This window comes from Eleutherodactylus coqui, chromosome 2 (assembly GCF_035609145.1).
Source record: "Eleutherodactylus coqui strain aEleCoq1 chromosome 2, aEleCoq1.hap1, whole genome shotgun sequence".
Classification (NCBI taxonomy): domain Eukaryota; kingdom Metazoa; phylum Chordata; class Amphibia; order Anura; family Eleutherodactylidae; genus Eleutherodactylus; species Eleutherodactylus coqui.
Genome location: NC_089838.1, coordinates 37,532,924 through 37,548,758, shown reverse-complemented (window position 1 = coordinate 37,548,758; position 15,835 = coordinate 37,532,924). Strand labels below are relative to the sequence as shown.

General features: G+C 41.7%; 1 protein-coding gene across 24 annotated transcripts in view; it reads left to right on the top strand.

Moving 5' to 3' along the window:
• LOC136611234 (protocadherin gamma-C5-like) overlaps positions 1-15,835 on the top strand; it is a 403,514-nt gene that overhangs the window by 268,464 nt on the left and 119,215 nt on the right. For 2 of the 24 annotated variants that reach the window (XM_066590616.1, XM_066590615.1), the window contains exon 1: positions 1,449-4,011. The exons of 20 other annotated variants lie outside the window; for them this stretch is intronic. In XM_066590616.1, coding sequence (XP_066446713.1) covers positions 1,597-4,011 — 2,415 coding nt within the window. In that variant the 5' untranslated portion in view covers positions 1,449-1,596. Of the gene's footprint in view, positions 1-1,448; positions 4,012-9,415; positions 12,016-15,835 lie in introns of those variants that run through there. 2 more of the 24 variants (XM_066590613.1, XM_066590606.1) reach the window with 1 other exon arrangement.

Sequence of the window (15,835 nt, the reverse complement as noted above, 5' to 3'; positions counted from 1 at the left end):
TGGGACTTGTTGGGCTTTGCAGGTAATCACCTCGCTCAGATTGAGCTTACAAAAGTTGTGCTGCTGGTAACCTGTCTCTCTTGAACAGGGAACAAAGCGGCACAACACTTCACTAGTGCCCGACTAGTTGAGCACCCAATGGGTGGTATATGCCTTAGGCTACCTGTCCACGGGCGTTGCAAAATCTCCGCCACGGGAACTGCCGCCCAGGAGCAGGAGCCAGCAGACGGATCTCCTCGGTGAGCCTATCCGCTCATGGACAGGGGGGCTGTGCTTTCCATAGCAACGCTATGGAAAGCGTGCATCGCGTTCCCAGCGGCCGGATTATCGCCACAGGAAACGCAATTCAAAAATGCCCCAGCACAGGAGGCCCTAAATGTGATACAAAAGATTGTTCTGTTTTTGAATACTGCACCCTAAGATGTGTTTGAGTCTCTCTCCTTTATATATTCTTATTATTATGTTTGATAAATTATACCTTAATTTTTATATTTCACTGATCATAACGAAGCCAAAAATCACTCCTAAAAATATAATTCTTAAAATACAAGAAAAGATTTAGATTAATAATAGAAAGGTGATAAATGTCCATTATGAGACAAGCCTTGTGGTTTGGGAGGTGCTTTAATTGAACAGCTCTGCCTATATGGTAGCATTATGGAGAATAATAGAGTCATATGTGTTCTGTGTCACATAGAGATGACTATTGGACCAAAATATGCCAAGTGGATTCTATAATTCTATTAACATTTTTTGAGTTTTTTCATGCAGTCTTATTTTCTGGCATTTTGAAATGTCAGTGTATTTCGGTAGTTGACATACGTTTTTCGGGCGGTTTTAGTGCTATTTTTGGTGGTGTTTTCACACATTGTAATTTTGTATGAGCATTTTTCTCTGGTATTTTTAAAGTCCTATAGAGAGGTCTATGGTAAAAAATTCTGAAAAAAACTAAGTATATTGCATTTTTTAAAAAACACCACTGACGCAAAAACACCACAAACCTTAAATCTGAAAGTACATAGTGAATTTTATATTTCATTCGAAACTTTAACATGCTGCTCAAAAATCCAACAAATAGTGAAAAAAAATTTCTTATTTGAAGATTAAACTAAAAGTGTAAAGCTGTATTCACATGTAACATTTTTCGGAAGAACTCCACATTTTCCACAGATGCTGTGTAACTTTTAATAAGTATAGATGTTTTGCCCCGAAAAATAATTGCATAAAAAACACTATAACTAATTATTAGGTAAATATTATAGATTTTCATATGGAAACATTGATATACATATTAAAGTTGCAGTAATAATTATTGGCCAGAAGAGGGCAGGCACGTCATCCGAATCTCACAGTTACAACAGTCAGCCTCCTCATGTCAGCCCTGCGCTCTCCTCCCCCTGGCTCAGTGATTCACCCTCCCATCTTTCTTCTCACACAAAGAAGAGCTGCTGCTCCGTTGAGAGCCCTGTGGATGATTTTTCAATGCAGGAAAACCAGGATTTCCCCTTTCCTAGGATTTATATTTTTGCTGCTCGCACACTTGGATTGATGGGATGATGATTATTTACTACACACTTTAGAAGAAGGATTTAAGATATGGACAATCAGAGCTTTGTAAAGGCTTGGAAATGGCAAGTAGCTTTCTCCCTTCTCCTTTGTAGCTGGGGCTGGGTCTCTGGGCAGCTGCGGTATTCTATTGCTGAGGAGTCTCATCCAGGGACTGTTGTGGGGAATGTCGCTCAGGATCTGGGGGTGAATCTGGCTGATATTAGTAGAAGGAGGCTGAGTTTGGGAACAGAAGGAAGCAGCAGATTATTCTCTATAGAGCAGAAGAATGGAGCTCTGGTTGTAGATGAGAGGATTGATAGGGAGAGCCTGTGTGGATCCAGCCTGAGCTGTCTGCTGCATTTAGAGCTTGTGGCTGAGAACCCTCTGGAGCTGCACAGTTTGGAGATAGAGGTATTGGATATTAATGATAATTCACCTCTTTTCTCAGTTTCTGATCAAGTTATCAAAATTACAGAGCAATTTACAAGTCCGGGAGTTCAATTTCCATTGGAAACGGCTACTGATTTAGATGTGGGGGAAAATGGTGTAAGCCAATATAGATTGAATCAAAATCCATATTTTTCTTTATCAGAAAAGAGACGCAATGATGGAACACTCATTGCAGAATTAGTGCTGGAAAAAATTCTAGATAGAGAAGAAAAATCCGAGCACAAGCTTATTCTCACTGCTGTAGATGGGGGAGAACCGGCCAGATCAGGATCCACTGAGATAACGGTCATTGTCTTAGATATTAATGACAATCCTCCTGTTTTCCAGCAGTCAATCTATAAGGTAGAAGTGCTGGAAAACGTACCTTTAAAAACAGTCTTAATAAAACTTAATGCTACTGATCTGGATGAAGGTGCAAATGGTGATGTTATTTATTCCTTTGATCACCACACCTTGGAATCTGCAAAAAAGATATTTGATATCAATTTACAAACTGGTGAAATTTTTCTAATAAGATCTGTGGATTTTGAGGTATCGAAATCATATGAGTTATTTGTCAAGGCAGCAGACAAAGGATCCCCTAAACTAGAGGGACGATGTGTTGTGCAGGTGGATGTGAGAGATGTAAATGATAACACCCCAGAAATTATTTTTACCTCCAAGACTAACGAGGTCCCTGAGAATGTCCCCGTAGGAACTGTGGTGGGATTTATCACAGTCAGAGATAAGGATTCAGGTAAAAATGGAGAAATTAGGCTAGAAGTGACACCAAATTTACCCTTTAAAATCCAGCCCATGTCCCAGCGTTACGCTCTGGTCACCAACAGGCATCTGGACCGGGAGAAGCTCTCACAATATACTATCACACTGACGGCATCTGATCTGGGTTCTCCACCTCTCAGCAGCCAGATTACAGTCAGCCTTAATATCTCGGATGTTAATGATAATCCTCCAGCATTTCTACACAATGTCTACAACGCCTTCATAGCAGAAAACAATGAGGCCGGCAGACTGTTATGTACAGTATCTGCTGCAGATCCGGATGAGGGAGCCAATGCAAACCTCATTTACTCCATCGCTGAGAGCCACATTCACGGTTCTCCGGTCTCTTCATTTGTCTACATTAACTCCGACACCGGGAATATTTATGCACAAAGGTCCTTTGACTATGAACAATTCCAGGTTCTGCAGATCACAGCAAGAGTGGAAGATTCTGGATCTCCAAGATTAGCCTCCAATGTTTCTGTCTTCCTATTTATACTGGATACAAATGACAACTCTCCCACTATCTTATACCCGGAGGATCCAGGAGAGACCATCGCTCAGGAGACCATCCCAAGATCTGCCGCTGCCGGGTATTTAGTCAGTAAGGTGTCTGCAGTGGATGTAGATTCTGGGCACAATGCCTGGCTCCTCTATAGTCTTCTTCAGTCGGCCAGTCCTGCTTTATTCCACATCTCTGAATACACAGGAGAAGTCAGGACTCTCCGAGGTTTACATGAGGCGGATAACACGGAGCACCGACTTGTGATTGCAGTCAGTGACCATGGGGAACCTTCCATGACAACTACAACTACTATCCTTGTGAACATATTAGATACTATTGCTCAAGAAAGTCCGAAATCTCAGGATTTCCTCACCAATGCCAAATCCACTCCAGACCTGACTCTGTATCTCATTGTGTCCCTTGTGGCCATCAGTGCAGTTTTTCTGGTCACATTTACTATATTACTTGTCAGGTGCCTTAGGAAGAATTATGATTCTGGGTGCGGATTCTGCTTTACCGACAAATCACTTTCTACAAGCTACATGGATCAGTACAAACCAACCCTTTACCTGAACACAGATGGGACCCTGAAGTACATGGAGGTGCGGATGGCTCCTCCGGAAGCTCCGGGGTCTTGCTATCCGGCTTGTTTCCCTCCTGCAGCTGATATTCTTAGTTCAACATTACCTAATCCCCCCAATAATTCCCAGGTGATTGATTCAAGTTGGTTTAGTGAGCATAATCAGGTGAGCATCCCTCATTATGTTTCTTTATATACATTGTGTATAGCTTTTTACATTATTTTAGATTTTAGTTTCCTGGGTTGATTTTTTTTAATGTTGTTGTGAGAATAAAGCTAAATCTCCTAAGTATTTGAGTGATATAACTATATAGATTAAAGTTGTTGCATTTTCTGTAAGAGAACGTAGTCCTATGCTATAAGTGCATCTGTGGAAGAAGTGTCATATCAATTACACACAGTGAGATCACTGCTGATCGCAGCTATAAAGTACCAGCTTGTTACCGGCGACTTTGTCCGCGTGGAATTTAAAAAAAAAAATCTAATCTGTGTTTTGCTGTATATTGAAACGTTAATAGTTGAAATCGTGAAAGGAAGGTAACTGCAATATACTGTCCGCACAGTTCTGTACATTTTTGGTTGTGTCATTTTTTGCTAAAACATAAAGGTTTTGTGGGCTGTATACACGTGAGCCACATACAGCTGTCCATGAGAAAAACACAGCTGAGGTAAAATAAAAGCTGCGTTGTGATTGGTTGCTATTAGAGATGAGCGAGCGTACTCGAGTACCTGCCCGCTCGTCTCAAAAGATTCGGGTGCCAGCGGGGGGCGGGTAGCGGCGGGGGAGAGCGAGGAGGAACGGAGGGGAGATCTCTCTCTCACTCTCTCCCCCACACTCCCCCCTGCTCACTTCCGCAACTCACCGCTCTCACCCGCCGGCACCCGAATCTTTAGAGACGAGCGGGCAGGTACTGGCATAAGGCATTACTCGCTCGAGTAGTTTGCCTTAGCGAGTACGCTCGCTCATGTCTAGTTGCTATGGGCAACATAAATTTTCTTAATTTTTCAAGTTTTAACCCCGTACAACGCTGGGTATCGCTGCTGGCTTAATAATAGCATACGTGCGGTAATGATGTCTGTCCTCACATGTCTGCCCGTTTGTGTGGGCATAGCTTATGATCCGCTCCGTCTAACCTGCGTATCACTAACTCTGTCTTGTCGCACTCTCTGGAGAACTCTATAAATTTTCAGGAAAAAGCATGGCCTATGTCCTTCCTCATGGTGCAAGCTATCTGCCTGCCACATTTCATCAAAATCGCTTCAGCGGTTTAGCTGTAAAAAGGTAACAAACAGACAGACAGTTACCTTCACATTTATAATATTAGTATGGATATCCTATAGTATAAGGCATTGCGGAATCCACGACGGACGTCTGCCTCCGGACTCCACAGCAAATACCGTCCATAGCATGCTATGGAAAGGTGATTCTTCATGCACACAAGCGGCAACTAATTGCAGTTTCTGCTCACGGAGGAAAAATCGCAGCATGCTCCATTTTTGAGCGCATTCTGCACAGACGGCGTTCATTAAAGTCAAGAGAAGCTGTTCGACCTGCAACCTTGCAGCAAGGTTGCGGATTCTGCATCATTGCTAGGCGATGACGCAGGAAAAGCATGAGTTTAAAACAAAATCTGTGCTGCACCTGTCCGGACCATCCACAGTACAGGTGAAGGGAAAGAAAGACAGGTACGCGCAGACGGCACTGCTGCCAGGGCCAGATTCTGCTGCTGGATTCTGCATGCAGAATCTGGCTTTGCCGTGTGCAGGCGGCCTAACTATATGTATATCCTATAATATTTATATAATAGGCCCTGGTTTAGATTCTACACTGTTCCTCCAGAATTACGGTAATGAAAGTGTTAAAATGTGACTTTTTTTCCCATAAAAGTAACAACACAATATTATACTTGATGTATATTAGGAATCCATTCTAGATTGAGGTGTATGTATAATTTAAAAAGCATTCATATTTAACGAACATACTTGTTATAAAGAAGCTCTAGTTTCTCTGCTACCCGTTGATATTTAAGTGTTGCGGCGCACCAGCCCTAATCAGGAATTAGAGCTGTGGCGGCGCTGTGACGTCAGGCCCAGTCCACGTTACCACGAGCTGTCCATGGACTGCAGTTTTCTTCTGCGTGGAAGACTCACAGGAAATTACAAATGACAAACTTTTGTGCTGCCTTCTTCCTGTCACTGCATAAGGCCCCTGAGGTGTCCTCTGTCCGAAATCCATCAGTAGGCTCAGTGTATGATGTGCCCTGCTGCACAACCCTACACAACATCTCCTGTGTTGTATGGACTGATTGGCTGATAGAGAGGCGTTTCTCTTAGCCGGTCAGTCAGTCACAATGGAAGTGTATTTATTCCAGGCCCGCCTCTATGTGGGCGCTGGTTATTTTTCTGTCAGCTAGGTACCTGTTGGTCTTTATACTATGTGGACCTTATTAATTTCTACCAAATACTGTGATATATACTCGTACATTACTCATTCCCTTCTGCATTAAACATCTTCCTATCCTCCATCTAGGAAGAGACTAGGCCCCCTAGGATCCTGATGTGAGGCCACCTCTATCAGGGCAATCACCCTGCTTACCAAAGGGATAGCGCTCCCATCCTAATATTTCTGTTACCGTTATCTGCCCTATCTTTTGTACCCCACATTTCGTTGATACAATACATGCCTACATTGGTCTATTATGGACATTAATTACTTCTTGGTCTGACATATTGGTGACATCCATGATGGGTGCCATATTTCTGCCTTGCACAAACATAACATTAAGATCTTTAAGTAATTCACTTTTTTAGTTAGCAATTTCAAAAACTGATAAATATTATTTGAATTTATTATGTTATTGATAATTAGTGTAATAACAAACTGCTGTATGTTGCCAATATCAACCAACCAGATTCCAGTTCTAACTTCTTAGAATATTTTCTGCTAACATAAGCGATAACTTGATTGGTCACTATGTGTGACTGCTCCACTTCTCCTTACATTCCTGCTCTTTACCCTCTTCTCTCAAATCTCTTCCTTCATCGATCTCTTGTATTATCACCTTGTGTCTTCTCCCTATAGAATATAACTCTTCCTTCTTTCTGGTGACCTCTTTGAGTTTAGAGGAGTTCACATGTAGCTGATTTGCTCCAACATTTGTCAAGGATTTTTGTGCACATCTCCGGCAGATTTTACCCCTTCAATTTCAATGGGGTGAAATCTGCTGCACATCAGCAACAAAATCTGCAGCAAATCAGCTACATCTGAACACCCCCTTACTGTTAATAACATACAGATATAGCAAACATTAACTTGTCATTTACCCCATTATGATAATTCATCTATAATGTACTGCAATACTGTGAATTGAGTTACCAAAATGCAGCAATCATGTTAACAACTGTTATTATTTATGATTGATCTGTTTGTAATACTTTATTGCTTATTTATGTAATGCTGTTCGGTGATTGTTAAATAGTGGAAACCCATATTTATGGTGATTGGTCTAGCAGATTTTAAAATTTAAATTTTTTTGTATTAATTTTCTTTAGAATCATACAAATACAGATACTTTATGCACAAAAAAACATCACCTATAACAGCCAACAAAACAAAAAACATTATCAAAAAGAAATAAAAGAATATAGATACAAAAGAAAAATGGAAAAAAAGGAAATATTAGTATTGTTATCTCACAGCTTTGTATAAGGTGACCTTCTCTTAACCGGATAGCTCCTTGAAATGTTTGGTTCCCCCATGTGCTAACCCTGGCTCTCGTTGTAGATATATATTAACATTGTTCAGCACTTCTGCAATGATAGGAATATGATTTGATTTCCAGTATAATAATATTATGCTTTGTGCCGCATCCAATGTTCTAATGCAAATCCATTTGCTTTCTTTATGGGATTCTTTCCATGTTTAAATTCAGAAAGGCTGATTCTGCTGTCAGAGGTGACTGGATTCTCTTTTTTTTTTTTGCCGAATGCCCACGGCCGGGTCGGATTATGACTGCAAAATCTCGCAGCAGAATTAGACCCTGTGCCCCAGCATTGACTCCCGCGTACCTGTCAGTTCTGTCCTCTCTGCCCTGGGGATGTGCCGGCTGTCGCTCTGCTGCACATGCGCAGTGCAAAGAGTTGCACCGGTGATGACGCGGCTCTACCGTGACTAGCAGCAGGACGGGCGGCTTCCATTGACTGCAATGGAAGCCGTCCGCGCGAGGCCCGCACTAGAATAAGACATGCTGCGATTTTCGCCCGCAAGCGGAAATCACAGTTCATTTCTACTCATGGGCAGGGAAAAGCATCCTATAGAGAGTATTAGCTGCGGAATCCAGAGGCAAACGCTCGCTCTGGATCCCGCAATGCAAATATGGCCGTCAGCATTGGGCCTATTGCTCCTGCTAATGCTTGCCACACATAAGATATGACCCATAAAAATGCAGATTTTTATCTGCCAAGAATGCATTTTTATTTCAGTAGTAGGAGGAGGACAATCTGGCGACAGACATCTTGTTGCTTATGTTAAAATCCAGCATATTGCATCTTTGTATTTCCTTATGGCAGATATGGGGAAAAGCTTTAAGTTACTTGCCATAATTAATTGTAATGTCCATCGATTTTTGCATTATTTTTACATCCATGCAAATCTGAATTAAATCTAATTATGTAACAGTCAAAAGAACATTGTGAACATTATGAACATTGTGAGGGTGAGAACATGTATCCTGGAGGCAGGGGTGTAGCTAAAGGCTCATGGGCCTTGATGCAAAAGTTAACCCCTTGGAGGGGCAAGCACCATTCTCTTAGCATTCCACTAGGGTTAGTATTCCTAGGGAGTCATTAAGGAAAAAAGATATGAGCATTCCTAATATTTGTAGGTATTTGTGGCTAATGATACATATGATTTTCTCATCTGGTGTGCTGTATTATAGACTAAGGTGCTGATATGTAAGCGAGAGAAGGTTCTTGCACCTTGCTAAACAAAGGAGAAGCTACTAGAATTCTCTAGATATTAATATAGAGGGTGATTTAATTCATCTTCCTCCTCCTCATCATCATATGTTTGTACTTTATGTATTAAGACTGATATACTGTACCTGGTGTGTTTGGACTTTACCATTAGTGGAAGTAATAGTGTAATACTTTTAATTTCTGATCACTGGTGAAGGGCTAGTGAGTTTTCATGTTTTTATATGATATTTAGTGCTCAACTTTTTATTGGGAACTAGTACTTCTATAACACTTTATTTGCAGAGAGCAAATAGCATATACAGTATGATTTATAGCTAAAGAAGATTGTTTACTACTAGAAGACGTTACTGTTACAAAAAAAACCATGAATATAAGAACAGGAGATAATTATAAAATAGCTATTTCTGTTCAAAATGTTGTAAAACTGTGGTGCACTACAGAATTAACGAAATACTAGAAACATGTAATAAACATTATTGACCAAAAGAGGGCAGTCACGTCATCCGAATTTCACAGCTACAACACTCAGCCTGCTCATGTCAGCCCTGCGCTCTCCTCCCCCTGGCTCAGTGATTCACCCTCCCATCTTTCTTCTCACACAAAGAAGAGCTGCTGCTCCGTTGAGAGCCCTGTGGATGATTTTTCAATGCAGGAAAACCAGGATTTCCCCTTTCCTAGGATTTATATTTTTGCTGCTCACACACTTGGATTGATGGGATGATGATTATTTACTACACATTTTAGAAGAAGGATTTAAGATATGGACAATCAGAGCTTTGTAAAGGCTTGGAAATGGCAAGTAGCTTTCTCCCTTCTCCTTTGTAGCTGGGGCTGGGTCTCTGGGCAGCTGCGGTATTCTGTTGCTGAGGAGTCTCATCCAGGGACTGTTGTGGGGAATGTCGCTCAGGATCTGGGGGTAAATCTGGCTGATATTAGTAGAAGGAGGCTGAGTTTGGGAGCAGAAGGAAACAGCAGATTATTCTCTATAGAGCAGAAGAATGGAGCTCTGGTTGTAGATGAGAGGATTGATAGGGAGAGCCTGTGTGGATCCAGCCTGAGCTGTCTGCTGCATTTAGAGCTTGTGGCTGAGAACCCTCTGGAGCTGCACAGTCTGGAGATAGAGGTTTTGGATATTAATGATAATTCACCAATATTTCCAAGTGCTAATCAGATTATAAAGGTGACTGAATTACTAACAAGTTCAGGTAAACACTTCCCTTTAGAGAATGCACAGGATTTAGATGTAGGGGCTAATAGTGTCAGTCAATATACAGTGAAATCAAATCCATATTTTTCATTGTATACAAAAAAGCTGAATGATGGAACCTTGATTGCAGAATTAGTGCTGGAAAAGACTCTAGACAGAGAGGAGATAGCGGAGCACAAGCTTATTCTCACTGCAATAGATGGGGGGGAACCAGCCAGATCAGGGTCCACTGAGATAACGGTCATTGTCTTAGATATTAATGACAATGCTCCCGTGTTTGATCAGTCTTTGTATAAGGTCAGTGTTCTAGAAAATATCCCCCTGAAAACAACCATTTTGAAAGTCAATGCTACAGACCTAGATGAAGGTGTGAACAGTGAATTCATATTCTCCTTTGATCGTCGCACTTTAGACGCTGCAAGGGAAATATTTGATTTAAACCCTATAACAGGGGAGATATATAATAAGGGTAATGTGGATTATGAAGGTGCCAATTTTTTTGAACTGTTTGTCAAAGCTGTAGATAAAGGTTCCCCTAAACAGGAGGGACACTGTGTTGTCCAAGTCGAAATAGGAGATGTAAACGATAACAAGCCAGATATTACTTTTATATCTAAAACCAATGCAGTTCCAGAAAATGCCCCTATAGGAACTGTTGTTGGGCTTATCACAGTCAAAGACAAGGATTCTGGTAAGAATAAAGAAGTAAAATTGGATATATCACCAGGATTACCCTTTACATGCCAGCCCATGTCCCAGCGTTACGCTCTGGTCACCAGCGGGCATCTGGACCGGGAGAAGCTCTCACAATATACTATCACACTAACGGCATCTGATCTGGGTTCTCCACCGCTCAGCAGCCAGATTACAGTCAGCCTTAATATCTCGGATGTTAATGATAATCCTCCAGCATTTCTACACAATGTCTACAATGCCTTTATAGCAGAAAACAATGAGGCCGGCAGACTGTTATGTACAGTATCTGCTGTAGATCCAGATGAGGGAGCCAATGCAAACCTCATTTACTCCATCGCTGAGAGCCACATCCACGGTTCTCCGGTCTCCTCATTTGTCTACATTAACTCCGACACCGGGAATATTTATGCACAAAGGTCCTTTGACTATGAACAATTCCAGGTTCTGCAGATCACAGCAAGAGTGGAAGATTCTGGATCTCCAAGATTATCCTCCAATGTTTCTGTCTTCCTATTTATTCTGGATACAAATGACAACTCTCCCACTATCTTATACCCGGAGGATCCAGGGGAGACCATCGCTCAGGAGACCATCCCAAGATCTGCCGCTGCCGGGTATTTAGTCAGTAAGGTGTCTGCAGTGGATGTAGATTCTGGGCACAATGCCTGGCTCCTCTATAGTCTTCTTCAGTCGGCCAGTCCTGCTTTATTCCACATCTCTGAATACACAGGAGAAGTCAGGACTCTCCGAGGTTTACATGAGACGGATAACACTGAGCACCGACTTGTGATTGCAGTCAGTGACCATGGGGAGCCTTCCATGACAACTACAACTACTATCCTTGTGAACATATTAGATACTATTGCTCAAGAAAGTCCGAAATCTCAGGATTTCCTTACCAATGCCAAATCCACTCCAGACCTGACTCTGTATCTTATTGTGTCCCTTGTGGCCATCAGTGCAGTTTTTCTGGTCACATTTACTATATTACTTGTCAGGTGCCTTAGGAAGAATTATGATTCTGGGTGCGGATTCTGCTTTACTGACAAATCACTTTCTACAAGCTACATGGATCAGTACAAACCAACCCTTTACCTGAACACAGATGGGACCCTGAAGTACATGGAGGTGCGGATGGCTCCTCCGGAAGCTCCGGGGTCTTGTTATCCGGCTTGTTTCCCTCCTGTGGCAGACATCCCACATTGTACATTACCTAAGTCTCAGTTAATTGATATGGTCAGGCAGCCAGAACATACTTCTGATCCCAGCTGGTGTAGTGAACCTAATCAGGTGAGTTCCATGTTATACACTATGAGATTGTGTATCTAAATATTACTATACATTTTTATGTACAGTTCTTATATGAATGTTCTGACCTCAAATATCATTTTGTTCCCATACATGGCACCTTCAGAAATCATCCGTATTTTGGTTTTATTGGACATTCATAATTGTGGATTCATTGGGGTTTTTTTCATCCATCAATCATTTCTGTAGGAAGTTGACGGTTTTATTTTTACATTATATTTTGTATAATCAATTAAATGTTTACATCAGCTTATCAGAGCCAGAGACATAAGATCGTAGGACACTGGAATAAGGTCACAGGCCATATTGTATACTAAGTTTAACCTGTTGTACATGATTATTCACATTATAGAAATGGACAGTGGATGAGTGGTATCTCCAGTATTGTATGTATGTATTTGATCATTTTATATAATAATAATAATTAACTTTATTTGTATAGCGCCAACATATTCTGCAGCGCTTACATAGACAGGGGGGATACAGAAAGACAAAAGTACAAACATTACAGAACCACGGTTACATAGTAATCAGCTGATGGAGACAATAGGGGTGTGGGTCCTGCTCCAACGAGCTTACATACTACGAATAGTGGGGTGATACAGAAGGTAATGGGGCTGGAGATGTGCACAGTATGGCGGGGTGGAGATGTGCACAGTATGGCGAAGTGGAGAGTGAGGGATGCTATACACATAGACAATGGTCAGACATTTAGCCATGTGACGGCAGAAACAGTATGACTACAGGAGCGGTTTATGATGGCTAGCAGGGATATAGTTAGTAATAATTAGGCTTTATATGATAAATACTGGTATTTGTATAGTCCTTATAGTATACAGTACTTGCAAGTATGGCCTCATGCATTAGGACATTTTATAGCAGGGGTTTGTTGGAAGGATTTTTAAAGAGTATTTTAGTTTTTATTTCCATAATTTAGCCTACATTTAGACTGTGTTTAGGGTTTACTTGGAGGTTTGCATCCTGGGGTTCCATTTAAGTAGCTGAAAAGGGTATGGAAGTAGAATCCAGAATGAAACTATTGACTTAATGATTAGAGATGAGCGAACGTGTCCGTAACGGACACATCCGCACCCGGACACCGGCTTTAGCGAACACTGGAGTGTTCGCGCGTAAGTGTCCGGGTGCCGCCGGGGGGCGGGGAGATGCGCGGCGGCGCGGGCGGCAGTAGCGGGGAACAGGGGGGAGCCCTCTCTCTCTCCCTCTCCCCCCCGCTCCCCGCCGCACCCCCCCGCGCTGCCACGGCGGCCCCCGAACTTTTTCGCCCGAACACCGAGGTGTTCGCAAAGTTCGGTGTTCGGGCGAAAAAGGGGCGGGGCCGAACGTGTTCGCTCATCTCTATTAATGATTCAAATGGAGATCAAAGGTGAAAAATGTGGTTTCCATTTGTTTATGTATTTTTTGAAGGACACAATACCTAGTTTTATTGTATATGGTTGCCTGACTCTATTGGATTTGTGTCAGTCTTCTGTCTCTAGACAATGTTATCATATTATTAATAAAGTTAAAGGGATATTGCATATTACCCTGAGGAGCATGAATGGCCTTATAATCTGCTCACTCACCTTCAAGGTGCTCTTCCTAAGGAGAAAAGATAGTGTTCCTGACCCATGTCACAGGTCTCTCCCTTGTCAAGCCAGAAACCTACTGCATATTGATGCAGGGTAAACACCCTGAAACAGCTGTCTGTGTATAGATTCTGGCTTGGCTTTCAATTCCCAGTCATTGTTACAAGGCTTGTATAAAGAGTCTAACATTGACTTGCAGGAATGCTGTCTTCCAATAGGTGGCACTGCAGAGGTATTATTCCATCTCTCTTATTTGCATAGGGATATTCCCATAACATTAGTAGATGTCAACGCTTTATTATCAGTGGGGTCCAACTTCTGGGAACCCACTAGTCCTGAAAATGAGGGGGCTGCAGCACAAGTGTAGAACTAAGTCCTCTACACTGTCTTCCCTGGACCATTCACCGCACAAGGGGAACTGTGACACAAGTCCATTCAAGTGAATGAAGCCAGTTACACTTCCCTGCACAGATAGGGGGCAGGGGAGTGTCATTGTGTAAGAAAAATTTTAGAAAAGCATGTAGCACTGTTATCTCTTCATTCTTAGGATGAGAAGGGGTCAAATATGTTGGACCATCACCAATCATAAAGTGATTACATATCCTAGCAATATGCCATTACTTTACAAGATGGGAAAAACCAAGAGAAACCAAGTAATCTTGTAGATACCTTTTAATGGCTAACAAAAAGACATGATGTTATAGCGAGCTTTCGAACCTACTTAGGGTTATTCCTCAGGCATAATGGAATAGATCTGAAGAGGCATGTGTATACATACATATACATATGAAAAGGCATGGATAGGGTGGGATTAATTTGCACTTAAAACAATTCTAGAACAGGATGAGTACTGGAATAAATTAGTCCACTAATAAGGATGTGAACGTTTTATAGTTCCTAAATTGGTGTTAGGGGGTCACCAGTCCTGTGTGTTATCTCTGCTATAGATTTCTCATATTCTCCACTGATGCATGAAGCCTCTTGACATGTTTATTTCTGTGTTGAAAGTGTCAGAGATGGTTATAAACTTGTACTCCCAAATTCTTCTATGATGTTGAGATTTGAAGTTTCCTTTTAATATAGTAACCTTCATATGTTCTATGTTGTGTCCGTGACTAGAACTTGATGGAGTTTCTTTGCGGTTTTCTTTAGCACCTCTAGCTGTGATGGGAATAACCCTTTTAACTGTTAAAAAAAACAGGAAGATAGGAAGAAAAATATAAGAATGACTCCTGCACAGAACTAACATCAGATTCTGCAGTAGATAGAAATCATTTAGAATTTCTGCTCATCAATAAACTATTTACTTAGATGCTTGAACATCATTAAGGCCCCCTACACATGGGCGGAAATTCTGCAGCGGGATTTCCTGTAGAATTTCCGCTTGTGCCCGCATGCATAGGATTGCATTACAAAACGCAATCCTATGCACACAGCCGCGATTTGTCCGCGTGAAAACACACACGGAAAACAAATCGTGGCGCAGAAATGTCAGTAGTGCCGGGACGGCATCGCTCTGCGCCTGCTGGCCGGCAGCCGGCGCATAGCAGAAAGCAGAGGACGCCGGGAGCGGGTGAGCCACAGGCCTCTGCAGCAGCACGGGTCCGCATTCCTTTGCGAGAATTCTCGAAGCTGGATCCGACCCGGCCATCTGCAGGCCGCCTATCTGCATTGGATCACATAACTGGTGCCATATTTAGTTCCATTTGGTTATCGTATGGATACATTACACAAGAATATTCCAGTCTATACTGTACCATTTTCTTTAAGGACTCGTTCACACTAGCAGCTTATTAAATCAGTAGTTAGAACCTGAACACTAGGTGATGAAGAATGCGCCATAATGTCTGTTTTTCAGTAATTATTTAGTATTGAAAACTTTTGTTACCCAAACATATATTTTGAGTTAATACCAAAACACCATATATGAGCACTTGTCAATCTTATGCTGTGTTCACATCTATGTTGGAGCTTCTGTCTGGAACTTTTATCACAGGTTTTGCCTTTGATTGTTTTACAGTGGTATTCTTTACATCCATAATTCCAAAAGGGAAAACTCATGAAAGGAGTTATTCCCAATGGGAAAAAACATAATTCATAAGCTGTATTGGATCATATGAATGTTATAAAGCAAGGTAACCATTGCGACTGCTCTAAATGACACATTTGAATAGGAATCATATATGTAGCCACCTATAGTTTGGTGATAATAGTTT